Source organism: Xenopus tropicalis, chromosome 1 (assembly GCF_000004195.4).
Source record: "Xenopus tropicalis strain Nigerian chromosome 1, UCB_Xtro_10.0, whole genome shotgun sequence".
Classification (NCBI taxonomy): domain Eukaryota; kingdom Metazoa; phylum Chordata; class Amphibia; order Anura; family Pipidae; genus Xenopus; species Xenopus tropicalis.
The window spans coordinates 66,956,532-66,978,042 of NC_030677.2; the positions used below are offsets into that span (position 1 = coordinate 66,956,532).

The window sequence follows — 21,511 nt, forward strand, 5'->3', positions numbered from 1 at the left end:
TTGGAAGCCCTGGATAGAAATACTGGTTGCGGATGAGAATATAAAATATTAAAGTACATGCCCAGACTCTAAATCTGTGGATTCTGGCTAATTCCAGAAGGGTGCTGTAAGATGCCATAGACAGTCATTATTTAGTGGATTGGTAAGGGCCTTTGTGTGCTTGAAATGCCAGGGCCTATTTTGAAGCCCAGTCAGGGCCTGATCAAGCAGTCAGTGGCCTGGGTGGCTTGTAAGCCTGTAGTCTGTAAGGGCTCAAAATAGGCCCTGGCATTTTAGGTACACAGAGACCCAAACAGGCCTATTAAAAAGCAATTGCCAGAATCCGTGGATTGCTAGCCTGGGCCTGCTTACATGGGCAACTTTCTTTAGTGTTTACCTGCTGCTGGAAATGCTGCTCAGTGTGTCTTGTGGTGTTGCACTATATTTAGCATTAACAATATTATTTTTTGGATGTGGAGTTTAAGCATATTCATTCATTTCCAAGCTAAAAGAATCTGAGCAAAGCATTTTCCAGCCACTGTTCCCTGCTATTTTTGGATCTGTGATATTGCAGGGTCCTGGCTACAGAGACAGACAACAGTGATGTGTTGCCACTTTCCTGAGTGTTATTCATCAGTTTGTGTAAACACTGTGGGTAACTGTGTGACAGTGATCTGGCAGGAGCGGCAGCTGCTACCCAGTATACGAATGAGCAGCAGCCAGAAGGATCTGTTTATTCTATCTATGGACAGCAGGAAGGGGATGCCATTCGCTAGTCTTTAATCTCTCCAATTGCCCTATTCAGTTATCAGTTAAACTAGGACAATTGCCCTGGTCCCTACTTAGTGTTGGGCCCCGCAGAGCTAGTGTTGTACAAGGGAAGAATGAGGGAGAGAAGGTATGATAGTGAAAGAAAGTCAACGTGGCAATGATTACACAGTATTAGTTGTGGCCCACACAGACTTTTGGAGTTCATTGCCTATAGAGGGGCCAAGCCAAGCCTATCAGAAGCCTTCTGCGTAGTGTGCCCTCTGATGCTCCTATTATGCCACTGCATTGGGCTTTGGGAGTCCTTGTCTGGAGTCCTACACTGCTGTGGCAGCTGCTTGAGCCCCCCCCCCCCCCCACTTGGTTAGTGTCCGTTATTGATACTTGCAATAAGGTACATTGCAAAAACATTTTTCCTTTACACTGGAGATTTAACCCTTGGGCCACCACCTTCAAAAAAAGGTAGCTTTAAAAAAAAAAAAAAAAAATTGTAAAATTTTGCATAGCTCATTCCCTTTGACTGTCTAGTACCAGTGCATCCCCCATAGCAACAACTTGTAACTTGCAACAACCTGTAGCAGTCTAATTGGTTGCAGTAGGTAAACTGCACTGGCACTCTACAGCCTAGGCATAAGTTTATAGTTATTGGTACCTCACCTGTGCCCCCACCCCTCTACGGCCCCTGCAGGCAAATAACACAGGTAAATGCTCTTTAAGAGAACTATTTTCTTTTTGAACATTTTATTAAAAAGCCTTTTAAAAACATCTGCTCAGCACAACTGGAATGGCAAAAAAAGGATTTTGTTGACAGTTTCATTTTGGCAAAGTCTGTGTCCTGTTTGAAATAGGGAGACATCAATAGGTCTGTTTTATTCCACAACTGGCATCAAATCCCACTAAAGGCTAGCAAAAGAAATCATACAAAAACAAATACGATACAGTACAATTTACATCGTTACAATGAATCCAAGTGCTGGGCTTTCTTTTTCATGGCAGGAAGGAATAAACATCGGGATTGGCACGTCCATTTACAGAATGGGCATCAGGTGAGAATGGGCAGGCCAAGTTTGACATTAAATATGTGCCTGACATTATATAACACCAACTAAAAAGACAGAATGTTAATTACATATAAAAAAGATGGGGAGTCTTACACTTGTGTTTTGCGGGAAAGACACAACATTTTTCAGCTTCGGCACAATTGCAGTAACTTATGAAATGTGATACTCAGCTGCACCCTCGGTTTTCTGGGGAACCTATAAACTGCCCAACTGAACATGCCAATGATAAGGCAGGCCAGCCATGGGCAACAACAGGGGCAGATCTATCCCACTGTACTTATTGCCTGCTTGCAGTACCAATTGTCTGGGGGAGTGGCATGTTGAATACCACAGTCCGGAGCTGAAGACAATCTTAATTAATAACTGCTATATTTAACTGGCATTGAAAGCTTCAACTTGGCCATGTATATCATGATAGCAGTATGCAATTGGTCACTTGCTGCACTCCCCAAGGAGCTGTGATGCATTTGCACCTTCAAAAAAAGCAAATGGCACTCAGGGCTATAAACAAGGGAAAAACCCTTAAAATTTTATTGCGGAGGTGCAACGTTTCGGGGCGACGTGACCCCTTTATCAAGCATGATAAAGGGGTCACGTCGCCCCGAAACGTTGCACCTCCGCAATAAAATTTTAAGGGTTTTTCCCTTGTTTATAGCCCTGAGTGCCATTTGCTTTTTTTGTGGTTGTACTGGTTTTGGAGGGTGCCGATCCCTCCAGCAGTGTGCACCGGGCATACAATTTTGGAGTACTAGGGTGTGCGGATAAGGTCTCTGTAGTACAATGCATTTGCACCTTCCCAGTAAGGCCATACTGTATGGGAGATACCCTTCTGTATATAGCAGCTGTCTCACTGTTGGCATGTTTCTATATGTCCTGAGGGCTACAACTCCTATTCCCATTGCAGGAAAGCCTCAGACAATATAGGTGTGGGCTCTGAGCAGCACAGACTGATGGGAGTTCCACGTGGGCAATTTCACAAGCTACACAAACAAAACAGATTTCTTAGAAAAAAAATCCAGAGAAGAAAGTTCTTATTTGTTTGTTTTTTTTGTTTTTGCTGGAAAAGATGATTTATACCCCTAATAAAATATACATCGTTCCTAAAATCTGATATATAAAAGCATTCAAGTTTTATGGAGAATAAACAATAACATGGTAAAAAAACAAAACAAAAAAAAAAACAAATAACAGTTGATCCATTTGCTCCGTTTTTAAATAAAAGATGTTTGCCTCCTCCATGTTACATGTCCAAGGTCAGCACGCTCAGCGGTGTGGGGTGCGTCACGTACACACGGATTTCACCAGATGGGATTGGGGGAACAGGAGGGAAGTTGCTCCTCTGCTAACAATCCAAGTCTTTCTGTCTGGGTGGTATGGATCTAGTGGCGGTGTGTGAGGCCAGGCCGATGCCAGGGGTGCCAGGAGTTTAGGCAGTGATTGTCTATGCGATACATTGTCTCTCGCGCTGACTGATCAATGTCATTGGCAGGCTCCTAGGGGAATAGCGGTGCTGGTTATGGAGGCGATGGTAAATTTAACAAGCGCCCATCTCCAGAAGGCCTCCTGTGCTTGCTGCCTTTGTTTTACATGTTGAGAGTGCATTCTTCTTTCCTCCTTAAAAGAAAGAATAAAGGAATAAATCACAGGTGTAATAATGGCAGCAGTAATGCCCATCAGTCCCTTAACAGGGGCTTTTAATTAATCATATATATATATATATATAACATATAAACAAAACAGATTGTTTCACAGACTGGAGTAAATAATGGGGAGGCTGAGGTGATGCCACATTAATTTTACAATAAATAACAACAAGTGTCTCCTTGTTCCTAACCTTTGCCCTACCTTTAAACCCAGCCATTTCTCTCCCCTCCCCCAAACATTTAATCTGAATCTGAGAGAAGTAGTAAGGCTGAGGCACACCTTTGGTTAAGGGCACTCATCTAGGGTCTCAGTATCAGACACGGTATCAGGGTCTCAGTATCAAACACAGGTTTCAGGGGTCTCAGGGTGAGACACAGGTAGTGGGGATCCTAGGGTAAGACACAGGTAGTGGGGGTCTTAGTATTATAGACAGGTAGTAGGGGTCTCAGTGTTAGACACAGGTAGTAGGGGTCTTAGGGTAAGACACAGGTAATGGGGGTCTTAGGGTAAGACACAGGTAGTGGGGGTCTTAGGGTAAGACACAGGTAATGGGGGTAAGAGGGTAAGACACAGGTAGTGGGGGTCTTAGGGTAAGACACAGGTAGTGGGGGTCTTAGTATTATAGACAGGTAGTAGGGGTCTCAGTGTTAGACACAGGTAGTAGGGGTCTTAGGGTAAGACACAGGTAGTGGGGGTCTTAGTATTATAGACCGGTAGTGGGGGTCTCAGTGTTAGACACAGGTAGTAGGGGTCTTAGGGTAAGACACATAGTGGGGGTCTTAGTGTTATAAACAGGTAGTGGGGCCCTTAGTGTTATACGCAGGTGGTAGGGGACTTAGGGTAAGACACAGGTAGTGGGGGTCTTAGTGTTATACATAGGTAGCATAGTCTAAGCATTAGAAATAGGTAGAAGGCGTCTTAAAATTCAGCATATCCATGCACTAGCAGTGTAATGTATAGGCCCTACCCCCGCTAAATGTATATTTAAACAAACCAAACTGTTCAAGTAACACTGGTTAAACTACTGTAGGTCATAGTTTACATCAGCGAAAAGGTAGGTAGCAAGCATTCTGTGAGCTGTAAGTCATCACATTAATAAACATAAATGTCACTGATGTGTGAGAGCTGATAGAGGATGTCTCTGCAAGCCCTTTGGTAGCTCCCACTCTTATGTGCAATTAATGCATATGTTCAGCAAATGAATTTGGAGATCAGCCAATAACCTATAGCCTACACAAGGTCGAGCCATCTCATGTAGAAGAAAAGGGGCTAACACCCTGACCCCCGCAGCTGCAAGCGGTAGCACGTCACATGGCAGAAAAGCGCTACAAAGTTCCCAATTGAAGAGAGCTTAGAGAGCGGCCAAACAAAGTGGCAGAAACAGCAGCGGGAGCACCCCACGGATTCTATTTACTCTTAGCCTTTTCATCCCAGACTTTCAAAGAGCCGGGTCCAGGTTGCTCTTCCTGGGAAGGTTTTCCTCTGAGCCTTACATGAAAACATTGGGCTTCCTGTAGAGGAACGGCCCACAGGCGCCAGGCCACGGGGTTCACAAGAGTCTCATTCAAAAGCCTCTGATTCAGAGCCGCTCTCCATTTCCAGCCAGGAATTTCTACTGCACTGGGAAAAATAAAATGCTGCTCTTTTCAGACACTCTTCCCCCGACTGCCTTTGAAGTCAAGAGGTTATAATAACTAGGGCAGAAATGCACTAAAGCTCTGCTCCCTCACACCGGCTCTGCCATCCCATGGGAGAAATCAGCCAAACACAGAAAAGGCTATCTTTCTCTATCTATCATCTATCTATCTATCTGTTTGTCTATCTTTTGTATATATATATATATATATATATATATATATATACAGTATATATGCCTATCATCTATCTATCTGTCTATCTGTTTTTATATATATATATATATATATATATGCCTATCATCTATCTATCTGTCTATCTGTTTGTATATATATATATATATATATATATATATATATATATATATATATACACAGTATATATGCCTATCTATCTATCTATCTATCTATCTATCTATCTATCAATCATCTATCTATATCTGCCTATTTATCTGTCTATCAGTATCTTTCTATCAATCTCTCTCTCTCTTTAAATACCTGTATCTTTCTATCTGCTTGTTTTCCAAGATCCTTCAACATATGGCCAAGCTTTACAATTTCCTTTGGTTGTACATTGACATTAACCTTTTGCACGCCAGCATGGTTCTGTGAAAGAGCAGGACATCCTGCCTAAGGCCCCCTGTGCAACACTCGCATTTGTTTACACAGGGGACAAATATCTCAAGAAACAAATGGGGCTTTAGCACATTTAAAGGGTCCCCTATACAGGAAGAAAGCTCAGCGGATGAGTCGAGGGCAGATGTTGGGAGCAAGGAATATAGTGAGATTAGGGAAAACTGGAAATGGCTGAAGATGGGAACAACACACTAAGAATAGAATCGCTGAACAACAACCACACATTTCTGAATAGAGCTCCAGCCTTGCTTTAATGTCTTTGTAACAATATTTTCCTTTTAGGTTAGGGTCTCATTTATGGCTAAAATTTGGCCAGGCTCTTTTTTATCTCCTAGGTTTCAGATACATAAAAAAGGGATAGTTGAATATGGGCCTGGGCCCTAAAATAGATTCCTATGCTGTACATCAGGGATCTCCATCCTCTTATACCCGTGAGCCACATTCAAATGGAAAAAGTGTTGGTGAGCAACACAAGCATGAAAATGGTTCCTGATGGTGATAACAAGAGCAATGATTGGCTATTTAAAAGGCCTTATGTGTGCTGGCAGCATACAGAAGGCTCTGTTTGGCATTATACTCCTGGGATTATCAGTAAATCAACATTCAGCCAGGCCTGAACGCTGGGTGCCCTCATCTGCTGCATCAGTATTAGTACCACTGCAGCTCAACATTGCATGCAACATGCTCGTTTTAGCTTGTGTACCCACTGGGTGTTTTACTGGGGTTGCACAAAGAAGCCATTATGGGAAAATAAATAAGTGTGTACCCTTTAAGCTCTAGTTCAGCAAGTACTCGTGCTGCTATCCTGAGGAAAGAGAGGGGTTAAGGAGACACCTCCAGTAAGTGCTGCATTGCTCTGTAGGCAGAAAACAGGTCAAATCAGGATTCTTTTCAAGAAACCACAGGCATGCAACAAGCAGACGGAGCACTGCCCACATCTGAGCCTTCACTGGGGGCTTTGTGCTGAAGTCTGGCCAAGCCAGGCATGCCGCTGCACGGCCCAATCCGCAAGTGAAGTCGGCACAATCAAAGGCTGCAATTACAGCACCCGGGCTGTGGTTAGGCTTCAAAGAAAGTGCTGCAAGTCACGTTTTACATATGTGGAGTCCTACGCTTCATGCAAAATACAAGCCACTGCGGATTTATCATTTGGATTTCAGATTTGATGTTGCTGCTGCTGCTCTAAAAGCAAAGATAAAGCCACATTTGGAACTTTATTATCTCTATGCTAACATCCATGGCTCTTGTTGAACTGACACACCCAACCTGCAGCTGCTGGAGCATGTCAGGAGTTGCTGGCTGATTTGTGAATTGGTTAATATAGTATATCTGGAAGCATTTATCTGCAGTGCTACATTATGGGAAGTCTTATAGAATGTTCTGTGCAGGGCAGCACTAAAGTCCCCCCCCGTTAGGGGTATTCCTACCAACTTCTATACATAGGAAGACATTTACAAGTTGCCCTATACTGTCTGGGCTATGCCGCATGTCTTGTGCAAATGTGTCACATTTAAAGCCCTTGCTGCTGAATTAGAAATCCCATCATTCTCAGCCAGCGCCTGATTTAAGCTTCATTTTATGATCTATCCGTGCAAGAAGTAATTACAGGGATGTTTTCTATTTAATATCATATCAAAACTTGTGCTGCTTCAGTCTACTGAGTCTCTATCTTTTCATCTTTCATTATTTCCCACAACATTCCTTCTTAACCACCATAACCCTCCTTTTGTGTTACAATACCCTAACAAAAAGCCAGATGCATGACATGATGTTATGTGGGGAATAAAACTCTCTACAAATATATGCTAGCAATTTTTTTTACTTCTCAAGTTTCTCACTTTAAGACATTTTTACTCTTAGGCCAAGTCCCCACTTCAAGCCAGCAACCCTCCTGTCCAACAGGCAGGATACTGACTGTGACAGAAGAAAGCACACTGCAGTCAAAATAAACACCGCCCATGTGTAAGCAATATGAAAACAGGTTCAGTTAGGAGCCCCTGACTTTAAGCTTTGGTACATTCCATTGGGGGTTAGCCTAGTTAAGTTAGACTAGTGCACAAATATGCCTTGTATTGTTATTGCAGTTATGTACGTTACTGAAAGGGACCAAAATATGAGGCTTTTATTTGCTTGAGGGTGATTATTAGCCAAACAGAGAGTCCAGGCCCTGTCTCTAAGATGGGATGTACAGATGTCCACCCATATTCTTAGTTCATGCCCCCTGAGCAATCTTTTAGAGAAGTCAAACACTGGCTAGTGTATTGCTGCTTTAAGAGTATTTACCAAGTGATTTCCTACCTCTTTTCCTTGCCAAACAGAACTTTATAATGCTAATTTCCTACATGAAAAATCAGTGGCTATGTGAGACCTCCAGGGTCCTTCACTGTTTCCCACAACAAACCATTAAATACCACAAGGATGTCATGTAACATTCTAGGAGCACAAATGCTTCTGCCCTCTGGGTCCATGTTACTTAGGGAAATGAGAGTTCGGGCTTTTAATCAAACAAAAGCTCCCAGACAAATAAAAAGAACGTGGTTTCCATTTAAGGGACAACAGTGAAGCGCTGGACTCCACATGTGGTGGAAGCACCAGGAGCACGGAACTCCTTCCCTGTGTTTGGCTGGATTCTTGCCTCTCACAGAGACTCCCTGTTTTATTCTCTTCTTATTGGTCTGGTACTGGTGGATTCCTGTCTGCTACATCAGATTAAGTTCTTAGTTCTATTTCTGTTACTGCATAGAGAAGTATGACGGTGTAAGAATGTGTATGTCTGTGCTTGTTTATATGTGCGTGTGTTGATATAGATATTTATATAACTTAAGATTAGATAGCTACAGAACCCTGACTCCATTAACCCCCAGGGCATCGCAATACATGCATAACTGGTGAGGGTATACATCAGGTCATAGCAGATCTATGCTAGAGATGTGGAGGGGGCTAAATGACATTTCTGGCCTAGTAAAAGCATGCATGCTCCTGTGTCCAGTTTTACAAATAGCAACTGCATATGCCAAGAGTTGAAAAGGTTAAAGTGCCCCCCAACCCATCCTGCCACAGTTTGCCCTTGTAGCTCAGAGACCTTTTTCAATAAAGGGTTATTTATAACATCCTCCTGAGTTCCAATAAAAATCCGTCAGAAAGCAATCCAAGTAATTCATTACTGAACCAACAAACCACAATGGCCTGTAATGACAGAGGCCTGTGAAAGCTAACAGGGTTCATCTTTCTTCTGAGCAAACAAACTCCTAAGTGAGACAGATGTGCTGGTCAGATGTGTGCGAGGCTGCCGCTGGGGATCACTTCCATGGGGGGTGGCGCAAGGGAGTGGAGCCAATCAAAACACAGACAGTGTATGTTCTGCTGATTTACGTTCTCCCTGCCTTGTACAGCAGTACTGGGTACCTCCCTATTAGATGGCATGCATATACTTTTAACAAGGAAAGCAGAATATTATTACTAACAAGTATTCATAAAGCACTGATATATACCACAATGCTGCACAACAGAAGGGTGTATATATCAGGTGGATAACATACCAGTACTGACTGATACAGGGCGTAAGTGGGCCCTGCTTGTTGAAAAACAAATGCTACTATTTATACTTTTGTATACTGCTATGTTGTTTGGATTATTAGAAGTGTGTACCAATTATACATGAATATGTAGAGCCTAATGTTATGTGCACACAGTAATCATAGGGATACATTACTGCAAAACCAGTAATGTTCCACTTAGCTGTTGAACTCTCAATTTATTCATTTGCTGTGTTTTTGGAAAGGAAAAATCAAAACGCAACCACTGACATAAGGACCTTAATCCACATTATGTATAAGTGAAATTTTGTAAACTAAAACAAATCATGACTAAAGCATAAATGTTGGGCAGTTCCTTTTAGGGCCCACCAAAAACCTGGCATCCAGAGCCCTCTGTCATAAAAATAAGACGGGGACAGGGTCAGACGGTATACAAGTCATATAGGCTTACGGTGGCAATAAAGAATTAAATACTGGGGCCTACTAGTGAGATTCCCTTGTACTCTGGAAGGCCAGTTCAACCCTGAGAGTTTTTAAAGATATTTACTTGCCCATGCAAGGTAGTAGTAGTAATAATATTCCCAGCTCATATAAACAGAAATGCATTTTGCAGGGAGTTATTCATTACATTGGGAACTTATTTATCTACCTCACAAGGACCAAGCATGATGTAGCTTCTATTTTCCAGCCCCATTTAGCTCAAAAAAGTAGATTTTTTAAAAATGAAAGCAAACGACAACAAGTAACCTTGGGGTATGGACCCACAGTACTGAATGTTATCAGTTTAAGTGAATAATTACAACATGAATACAGTATTGTAAGATCAGGTACAAAGGATTCCTCCTGGGCCAAATAACAAATATGTATGAATGTATGTGAATGAGTGCCTAGTTCCTTTGTAACATACATGTAAACATGATGCACAGAACACAAAAGTAAACCCAGAATTTTTGTAAACTTCTCTATATTCTGTGTCATAAAACACTTTCCTGTACATGTACTTATCCCTCAGGTGTAACAGGAAATAGACTTTTTGTTTTGGAATACTGACTTCTACCATTAGGTGGCAGCAAATTACTAAAGCAAGCTTGTACATACAGTTTGAACAGTGTTTTTACTAACCAGTTAATTATGTCTTACCACGTAAAAGTAAAAAAAGAGACAATTTCTTTAATGTGTTCACATTAATGCAGGATGGCTAGGACTACAATAGTATTAGATGGGATAGAAAAAAAAAACATTATTCACATTTATCACCTAGCCAGTACCCAAACTACAAGGCCAATTATTAGTATTGGGCTACTTTAGTGATTCTTTATTCAGGTGTAAGAAGTTGCCAGAACATGCTTTTCCTGCAAACAGCTGTAATTGCACCAATAAGAATTCACCAGAGATATGACTGGGCACATAGTAAACTGACTATGAGATACCCCTTTTAACTGGGAAGTGTTATTATAATTCGCCCTGTAGGGGAGCAATGGTCAGAGCATGTTCCTGAAGCTCTGATTTGTAGCATCAGCAGTTAAATGAGAGGGATGATCTGGCCTGCTTATCATATTGCCATCTGCTTTGCCTACAATTACGGATAACTGGAAAATATAAGAAGCATATTAAAAACACATGCAGCAGATCTGAGTAACAGGCAGTGGAGGTAAATGCAATCAGTCTGTACAGTCCTATTAACTGGACCTTTTACGAAGCATTTTTCAGTCATATAGTAACTCTAGCCAAGTATGCTAGCTAGCTGGACCAATGGTGTGTAATTGCCTCAGGTTAACAATGGCCTCATTAGTTAGAATCTGTGTTTAGAGCTGCACCCCTGGCTGCTCTATGCCACACGCATTTTAGATACAATCCTAGTTATGTGTATCTGAACTTACTCCCCCGCCTGAAATGCATTCTTCCCACCGAAACCTGACATTAGATGCAAATTATTCCACCAAGTATGCCCTCCAGCATGCAGTAACAGCCATTCCCACACCTCAGACTTCTGAACTGGGGATTAGCTAGGGAAGACCAAGTGGCACACCAATCTAAACAACTGCCCCTCTGGCTACAAACTAGCATTCCCTTTAACAACTCCCTTCTAAAAAATATAAAATATGCAAAGTGCATTGATTACTGTCACAGTAAGCTTATAACTGGAAATGAATGCAACTGCAACTATCCAATACTACAAAATTTATAAATAAACTGTTTTCATGAAAATATACTGTTTTAGTAGTATGTGCCATTGGGTGATCCTAAATAGAAAATTGTCATTTTAGGTACTAAGGGTAGCTCCCTTGGATAATATGATTCACGGTGCACACACGTTAGGCAAAATTCAGTCTTTTACGCCAACACTTCTTCCTGTTACAGTTAGTGCTGCATTATTTCCTGTCAGGTGATCTTTGAGGGAGCACACAGCCCATGACAGAATGGTGGCTCAAGCACAAAGATGTAAAAGGCCAATATTTACTGATATATATATATATATATATATATATTTCAGTTTGGTAAGGTATAAACTATCTGTTGGTTAAGTTTCATTTTGGGAGTGTAGTTTCCCTTTAAATATGCCAACAGGAAAATAATAACAGCTTTATTTATGAGAGATAAATATTTCTCAGTCAGAAATATACATCTGTCCAAAATTCCTATTATTATTCCAGAAATGGTTCCAGTGTGAAAATAAAACACATTTATTTTAGACTGGGCTATATGCCACACAATAACTCAAAATTCTGAGTGTTTTCCATCACTGTGCCAGCCCAATACTTTTCTGCCCCAGATCTAGCTATGAATACTGCATACAGACAATGTCACTAAGAATACTATAGATGATGCTAAGTATTTAGTTTAGATTACTGCATATCGAAGGTGCTAAAGGGTACTGGGCTAAACTAATGAAAGGGGTTTGGGATAAAGTAGTGAAGCCGTGTTAAGTCTGCAAATAATTGAGGCAGAAGATTCCATTGTGTTTATGGAATCCATTAGGTTGCACAACTTAAACCAGAAATCAGAGAGGAAACTTTCTACCATGATTAAAGACAAATGGAGGAGTACAAGCTTGGCTCTGAGACAAGGCTTTTAATTACAGCACTCTTTCACTACTGCTCCATGTTCATTATGTGACATAATATAGCCCACAGAAAAACAAACACACATGGTTATCTTCTCACATAATTAAAAGGAAACCTAGGAATTATGTACATTAAGGTTAGGTGCATGGCTGATTTGACCTTACCTGATACAGAGATAGGCTATATAGAAGAGTATGTGTGCAGAAGATTGTATGTATGTATATATTAAGGTGGCCATACACGGGCCGACTATAGCTGCCGATATCGGTCCCTTGGACCGATTCGGCAGCTAATCGGCCCGTGTATGGGGAGAGCAGAGCGGCCTGGCCGACCGATATCTGGCCTGAAATTGGCCAGATCTCGATCGGCCAGGTTAGAAAATCTGGTCGGATCGGGGACCGCATCGGCTCGTTGATGCGGTCCCCGATCCGACTGCCCCATTGCCGCCCACATAATCCGATCGTCTGGCCCCAGGGCCAAACGATCGGATTATTATTTTTTTTACCTAAATGGTCCCCGATATCGCCCACCCGTAGGTGGGGATATCGGGGGAAGATCCGCTCGCTTGGCGACATCGCCAAGCGAGCGGATCTGCTCGTGTATGGCCACCTTTACTTGCTACAAGGATACACAGCACTGTACAATCTTACAATATACAAAAGTACACACAGGGAGTACTACTACTAATAATAATTACGGTGTTACTGCAAAAGAGTTTCTGGAAAATCTGTGCTGATAGGGCAGCTCAACATAAAAATGCTGCTTGCAAGATGCTATATGTAAAGTCTATAGTCTATGAGTCCAACCTACAACCCTTTGCCATAGTCAGCTACTGTTTTCCCCTGCTAAGCTGTACAAGTCTGGTGTTGACAGTTGTTTGTGTGACTGGTCAGGTAGGTCAAGATTCAGCTAAGGTGAGATTCTAATGGTATTGAACATGATATATAAGGTGACTATCTATCCCTGCCCTTAAACCACACTAGTATCAATCAGATCCTTATTTTGGAAGAAAGAATTACAGCTAACTAACTGACTGAGCAACAGTAGGGACTTTTTGCACTTTCTGCCCAGTTTGCCAATTGGTAAAAAGTTGTTTTATGCCCAGTAATAGTCATTGTTGGATAACCTGGGCCATCAATGCCTTACTCCCTGCTTTAACTTAAATTGTAGTGCACTGCAGCTTGATACATTATGGGGTATATTTATCATGCTTTGTAAAAAGTGGAATAAAACATTACCGGTGATGTAGTTCGTAGCAGCCAATCAGATGCTTTGCTTTTCTGTTGAAATCAAATTGCTGATCATTACCGGTAATGCTTCACTCCACTTTTTACAAAACATGATAAATATACCCCCCAATTTGCAAGTGGAAAGGCATTTTGGAGAGAATAATTTCCCGCGGCAGTAGAGATCTATCATAAGTGAATAAGTACTCTGTGGGACATAAGCCTTATACTCAGAAAATTTGAAGTTGAATATTTACCTGCAGTGCTTAATTCTCTTTAAAAAACTTACTTTACACACAATATCTCCCCCCCTTTAATTTAGACCGCTACCTATTAGTTGATGCTATTAAATATAATGGCAAAGACTTGCAAAGCAGTGAGACAAACAGAGAGCCATCTGTTTTTTATGAAAGCTGAGCTGACTAATAAAAGCATCAAGGTTTGTTTGTTGAATCAGCAACACAGAGTCATTTGTAATTTGGCAAGAACCTCCCACTAAAGAGATTTTCTCAGGGCTTGGTTAAATTAAGCTATTGTGTGAGCTGTATACACTTTCTAAGTGTCATTTTAAAGGCATGGGGTATCTTTATGTGATAAGAGGAAGATTGGTCATTGGTTCTGGCATACTAGCTAGATCTTTCGTGCGACCACTAACCGTTCAGGACTGAAACGGCAGATAAGGAGGTAGAAACAATAGGATTTCTACCTCCTTCTGCTGATTCAGCCCTGACGGCAGATTTTTCTCAGGCGCCTTCTATGGGGCCCGATCAAAATCTTTTAACCGGCCCGATCAGTGAATTGACCGTTATCAGCAGCCTCCTGCGATATCGGTCGACTCACCGACTTGCCATACACGCACCGAATATCGTACAAAGCAAGGTTTTGCACCATATTATCGGTGCGTGTATGGCCAGCTTAAGCCTTGTAGGTGTTTTGGGACATCTAAGCTGAACACATTATCATCATTTTTTTAAGCAGCACCAGTTTACCAAATTATTATCACGAACAGGAGCCTTATACCAAACAAGAGTTACAAATAAAAAGATCATAGGCCCCTGCTTACCAGAACCTACAATAAATGATAGTTCTACACGACTAATTACTAATAAAATACATTTTTATACCTATTTGATAATGTTGTTGAACTGCCCTGTAGAACTTTTGTTTATTATTACAGGGTGTTGTTAGTAGCCCTACTTTTATAGATGTTCAGTTTAAAGGATGAAGTGACAATAAAAAAAACAGAACCAGTTTGGCTCCTCTGAAGATGTGTTTCAAACCAGTAGTTCTGGTGAGGCCTGAAGGGTACCTGAGAAACTACACTGCTCTAGCTTCAATAGGGTAACCACACCCCCTGTTATAATTAGGGTTAAACTGATTTTTTTTTGTGTAGCTTTGCACATTTTCTATAGGTAGCATTCATTCAAGTGTAGGTATCTTCAGTTGTGCCTGGGAGACAATTCAAAAACAGCAGAAGTCGCAAGAAACACACCCCTTTGCCAGACATGGCAACAAGATGCAGCCAACAAGAAGATAGTAGTTAGCTGCAAGTGTGCAAATAAATACATTTTCCCATTTCCCTTGGATGTTACAGAACATACTTCAGTGTGTTTGGGCTGAACTAGAAGACCTTAGGAACCAGCGGTCTGGAAAGCCGCTGATTAAATATCCATCAGTAGTCAAAATGGAGATGCTTCTTAGCAGCAGGCTGACAGCCAATATCCCTGCAGTTAGAGCTCTCTTCATCAGTTTTCTGCTTTCAGACTAGTCCTAGATTTAAAATAGCCATTTAAGCCTTTTAATTTTATTTTTAAAAAAGAACGTGAAAACTAATACTGCCCACCTTGAGGCATTTTACATAGATAATATTTACCACTGAATTTTATCCACCAGAGCTATTGTTCTATAGTTGTCTTTAGATAATGATTTAGCCAAGAAGAGCAACACATAGAAGGCACATATGTATAAATACATAAATAGAAAGGTAATCATCTTTTGCAGAATTTGCAATTAGGTCTATTGTGTTTTAGATTACTATACTATTACAAGTCGATGCAACTAATCGCGCACGGTTTGCGCTGCATGGATTAGTCACCACTACTTCTTAAAAAGTTGCGCCTACTAATCTTCATTGCGCGGGCAACTAATCTCCCCACAATGCCCGTTGCTGTGATGTCCCGCAGTTGCCCGAAGTTGCCTTGAGAGGAAACGTCAGCCTGTGGGACATCGCAGCGACATGTATGCCATCCCACCAGCGATTTACATTCTAGCCGGTGGGATAGCATTGCAGGGAGATTATTCGCCCGCGACAACGAAGATTTGTCACTGGGCAACTAATCTCCCTGTGTACCCCTGCCCTTAAACTACTTCCAGGACTCTTAGGGAGAAGACACACAGAGCTACTTGTAGCAGCTACTAAATGGCTACTAAGGGCTCTGGCACACGGGGGAGATTAGTCGCCCGTGATAAAACTCCCTGTTCGCGGGCGACTAATCTCCCCGAGTTGCCTACCCCTGCCATCCCAGGGGTCGCCGGCGGGATGGCAGACGCGGCGGCGCGATTTCGCGCAAATCGCCGATTCCCTGAAATTGCCCCGCCGCGTCTGCCATCCCGCCGGCGACTTACATGTTCGCCGGTGGGATGGCAGGGGTAGGCAACCCGGGGAGATTAGTCGCCCGCGAACAGGGAGTTTTATCGCGTGCGACTAATCTCCCCCGTGTGCCAGAGCCCTTAAACAGACAATGCTAATAATTTACTGATAACTGTCTCTACCTGTGTTTTAGCAGAGGCAATTCTCAGTATTGTCTATGGCAGGGTATTTTCTGGAGTTTAGCAGCTGTGAAAAAGTAGCTGCTACTAGTAGCCTAGTGTGTCTTCACCAAAGAATATACTGTCATATTTGTATGCTAGTATATTACTATTGTAAAGCTCATTGGTGGAGGCTTTCCTGGACTACTGATTGCTGAAGAGGCAGATATATTCCTATAGTAAATCTATGGAGAGCACCATGGGCAATGTATTGCATACTGACTCAGCTTAACAATTAGTGTTATGTCTGTTGGTAAATTCCCAGGTATGCATGCAGTTTCAATATCAATTGATATTTCAATCAATCTCAGAAAGGCAAAGTTAACTTGTTGAATACTCTTGCAGCAGCAACTGGGGTTAGATTCGGACCCTACCTGCCACCCTGATAAACTAATAGCAGTATGACTTTTATTGGGTGTGTCCCTTTACAAAGATTAGATACAAATCTAAATGAAATATATAAGTTTGGATTTTTTGTGTCTTTGTGTAAGATGTATAATATCTAAATAACGAAAGCATTTTCTTTTTACCTATTAATTTTATGTGAATTTCACATAGAAAACATTTTTAAACACCACAGACAAGTAATAACAGTCATGATTTACACACAGTTCACTGTTACTGTCTCTTTAATAAAATCATCTAATGGCTGTTCTGTGACTATTTGCAGCTGCTAGTGCTTGAAGCATATGGGGTGGCTAGCACCACCCTGGATGCAGCAAACAATTATACGGTGCTTACTAATGTGCTTTCTGCATCACATTAGCTCCTGATACATGTCTCTATTGGTTGCTAGGCTCCAGTAAACAATACTACAAACGCAGAGACTTTTCTAGCTGTAAAGCTTAGGACACTTTGTAAGAGCAGCTTCAATGTCCGTCAGCTGTTTTCTAGGAATGGTTCCAGCTGATTACACTCGGCTGAACAGAGAGTAAATCAGGAATCTACACATTGGGCTTTGCCAATTGTTGATAAACTACATCTCCCAACAAACTAAAGAAATGACTGTGGGTGAATAATGATTGAGAAACTGTAAACATGTCAAAACTAAGAAGGGCCAAATTGCCTGCCTTTTTTTTTTATCAGAAACACAATTTCTTCATAATCTACATGGTAGTGCTCAAAGCCATGTTCAAATTTAGGTCTTATCCTAAATATTCTCATTCATCACATGCATCTTTACACTCACACATATAAGAGAACAACACAAGCACATAAATACAACAGTGCTGAACATTTGAGAAACTTGATAAAAACCCCAAGCCCTTACAAGCCATTTCTAATCTGCCACCTCTTGACTGTGGATTCAAGAAATTTCCTATACAAAATTAAACATATGGCAGGCATGTTTAAAAAAATCTGCAGAGAAGGATTGTACTCAATAAGTGCCCTCTTTAATCTCTGTGCATATTTGAAACGCTGTTTCAGTAACCTATAGAAACTATCAAACCATATAGTGTTTTTCAATTAAACAGGGTAAAAAAATAACTTATATGCTAGTAAATGAGGGTCTCTATTAGTGAAAATATATGGATACATGGATTATCCTGCAATTCATCCCACAGCCGGTATAAGAACCATCTTGGTTTTTTTTTTTTTTAAAGTTTAATAAATGTGTAAGCATTTATTTCAATAATAATGACACTGTGAAGATCTTTTCAACAACATAATTATGATTAAACGGCTGTCTCTTTAGCAGAAAAAGGGTTGTGTTCAATTAGATGGGCATTTTCTGAGCAATCTGCACCCATCTAGGAGTAAAATCAAAGCTAAAGAGATGTTCTTACCATGCTTCAGATGTAGGCAGCTGTCATTCTTGGTGGGCCTGCACCTGTAGAAGATTTTTTTTTTCTTTTAACAAAATTTTAAATTCAAAAATGCACAATGTATATTTATGTTATATTTATGTATACAGTCACTCAAAAGAACATGGTTTTTATACCAGCCATTAGGTTTTTTTTTTAAGGAATACTTTTTCTTTTAAAAATACTATAGTAGGGTAGGAGGTGTTATAGTATCTGAAACAATTTGGGACCAGCAATGCTTTGTACTGGGTGGGCTGTAACACTTGGCAACCTGAGGCTGAAGGCCCGTGACAAGTTTTGGCTATGTGCCGCTCACACAAGAATGCCTTTCAAGTCAAATGCCATTTATTAATATAATGCGGGTAACTTTAACACCTGAAGGACAACCTATAGGTCACATTTTCTGGTCAGTATCTACAGATGAAGTCAATAGCAATGACAGTGGTGCATGTAACCTTTATAAAATTAGAATATGAATCTTTCATCAAAACAGCTTGAGAACATTGAATCATAATTAGTAAATAACAGGGATTGGCAGTGTCTGCCTCTGCAGCTACTACAAAACTGTACTTTATTGCTGGAGTGGGCAAAGTCTTCCCTGCAGGCTGCAGGTAGCTCATCATAGTCCTATAATACTAAATAGCAGGAATGGTTTGTGCTAAACTCTAAACTATAAGGACTCTGAAGGCCTTTATATGACAAGAACATTATATTACAATAAAGCACACAATCATTAGGTATCTTGGACAAAAGATCTTGGATCGTAGGCTGTAATTTTACTGCTTTTATAAAACAACATATCAACAAGCAAATTCCTGTGATTCATATTTGTTTTATAGACTACAGTTCCCAGCATTCTTCTCTCAAAGATACCGTTGGGGTTGTTGCAACATATGCAATGCTGAAGATTGACTTAGTTTTTGAACAATAATCACCAGTTTAGTAAGCTAACAGAAATACTTGTAGTGAATGTAAGGACCCCAGTCAGAAGTATAAAAATAACAACAATAAATGGAACTAATAAAATATGGTTAAGAATGTTAACTATAGAAAGGGAAGGACACAGTACTTCTTATCTGAGCTCTACTGCCCTACAATATTTATTGTAAAGTAAAAATTTACACAGGACTTAACGAAGAGGAGATCATCTATAGCAAAGTCTGAAAAAGATGTATTTCCTTTCATTTTCCTTCACCAGCCAAACCTCCAGAACAAAATGGGTTAAATGTTTTGGTCCGTCCAAATGTCGCAGTTGGGATTTTCGTCGGAACGATGCTTTTAATTCCGCAGGAACAAATGTGACTTTCAACCTTCCTGATAATATTACATAATGTTTGGGATAGTTTGACAGCTGCTCAGAGAAATTAACTGCCAATAAATATGACATGCAAGCCAAATGGTTAGACAGAATCTGAACTTGAGGGCGTTGGAGGTCAAAGCAAGAGAATGCCATAAATGTCAATTCCATTTGTCTGTCCCAAGCCAAAGTATACCTGTGTTTAACTGAAAGTGCCCCCAGACCACGTGCATACACTTTACATTAAAAAACCATGGAAGGATCTATCATGAAAATATAAATCAGGAAATCTAGCATAGTCTTAAAAATGTAATGACATGGGAACTTTTGTGGGTAAAACCAATATGAAATGTAAGGCTTTGTTTATCTCATGCTCCAGGGTATTTTAAAGGAAAATCAGATGTAAAAAAACAACAAATTGCTTGTAAACCCTACAGTGCTACAAGGAATCAGAACAGCATTCCTTTCTTGCTGTTTTGGGTGGAAATAGTAGACAATTACTAATAAATCAGATTTACTTTTCTATTCACAAATAAATAAATTCATCTGATTTTAGCACCTAGTAAAATGATATGAGAACAACACTTGAGAAAGTGAGCATCAGTTAAGAAACATCTGACTACTGTGCAAAACTCCAGTCTGTGCCAGGGCTGTTCAGCAAGGGATATATACTGTTTGTGGCCTTCAGCCAATTTGTTAGGCACTAACCTGGATCATGGTATTATACTAGTGAGAGCTGTACTGCCATCTATTCCCCTTTCCAAGCACCCTTGCAGCTGTCCTGGGCCATGCACATGTGCAGTAGAGTACATCCAAGGCCAGCCGCCATTGTGGTCATTATCTACAGTAGGTGCATATTTGCACCAATGCTGCAGTAACTTATAGAAGCCAATCATCATTGTTTAGTGCTGCTTATTAATCCCCTTACTTCAGTGCTGTCCAACTTCTGTTGTACCGAGGGCCGGAATTTTTCCGACCTACGTGGTGGAGGGCCGATAATGGAAGCCAGTTTTGACCACTCCCCTTTTTGAAACCGCACCCACTTGAAACCACACCCATGTTATCACATGACCATACCCATATTAATGGTTGTAGTACAGCAAAAACCTGCCATACTCTGCCTGTGTGTGCCATACTCTGCCTGCCCTACCCTGCCTGCGTGCCATACTTTCACTGTGTGTGCCATTCTTGGCTGGTTTGTGCCATACCTGGCCTGTGTGTGCCATACTCTGCCTGCCCTACCCTGCCTGTGTGTGCCATACTCTGCCTTCCCTACCCTGCCTGTGTGTGCCATACTCTGCCTTTCCTACCCTGCCTGTGTGTGCCATACTTTCACTGTGTGTGCCATTCTTGGCTGGTTTGTGCCAAACTTGGCCTGTGTGACATACTCTGCTTGCCCTACTCTGCCTGTGTGTGCCATACTCTGCCTTCCCTACCCTGCCTGCGTGTGCCATACTTTCACTGTGTGTGCCATTCTTGGCTGGTTTGTGCCAAACTTGGCCTGTGTGACATACTCTGCTTGCCCTACTCTGCCTGTGTGTGCCATACTCTGCCTTCCCTACCCTGCCTGCGTGTGCCATACTTTCACTGTGTGTGCCATTCTTGGCTGGTTTGTGCCAAACTTGGCCTGTGTGTGCCATACTCTGCCTGCCCTACTCTGCCTGTGTATGCCATACTCTGCCTTCCCTACCCTGCCTGTGTGTGCCATACTCTGCTTGCCCTATGCTGCCTGTGTGTATGGCACACACAGGCAGCCTACAGTGACACAATGCTGGCACTGCTCCTACAGTCTGCACAATAACTATATATTAAAAAACTTTTTAATTGTAGTACCACCTCAGTATATGTTCTTTTTGTAGTGTGCAGGGATTATTTGTGGGTTTCTACTGCTCCTGAGGTGTGAACAGGGGAACAATGGGGGTGATTACAGCCTGAGCCTGAGGTGTGAACACTGCAGGGGGTGAACAATGCAGAGATTAAAAGGTGTGAACAACACAGGGGATTACATATTTAAACAATACAGCCTGATTACAGCCTGAATCTGAGGTGAGA

At 41.3% G+C, this 21,511-nt stretch overlaps 1 protein-coding gene across 2 annotated transcripts in view; it reads right to left on the minus strand.

Moving 5' to 3' along the window:
• Nucleotides 1-1,469: 1,469 nt before the first annotated feature.
• Nucleotides 1,470-21,511, minus strand: part of lef1 (lymphoid enhancer binding factor 1) — an 82,972-nt gene continuing 62,930 nt past the window's right edge. Inside the window, exons 10-12 of one of the 2 annotated variants that reach the window (XM_018091550.2) lie at nt 18,145-18,188; nt 2,601-3,422; nt 1,470-2,281 (exon numbers count right to left, since the gene is read on the minus strand). In XM_018091550.2, coding sequence (XP_017947039.1) covers nt 18,151-18,188 — 38 coding nt within the window. In that variant the 3' untranslated portion in view covers nt 1,470-2,281; nt 2,601-3,422; nt 18,145-18,150. Of the gene's footprint in view, nt 2,282-2,600; nt 3,423-18,144; nt 18,189-21,511 lie in introns of those variants that run through there. The other variant, NM_001243834.1, reaches the window with a different exon arrangement.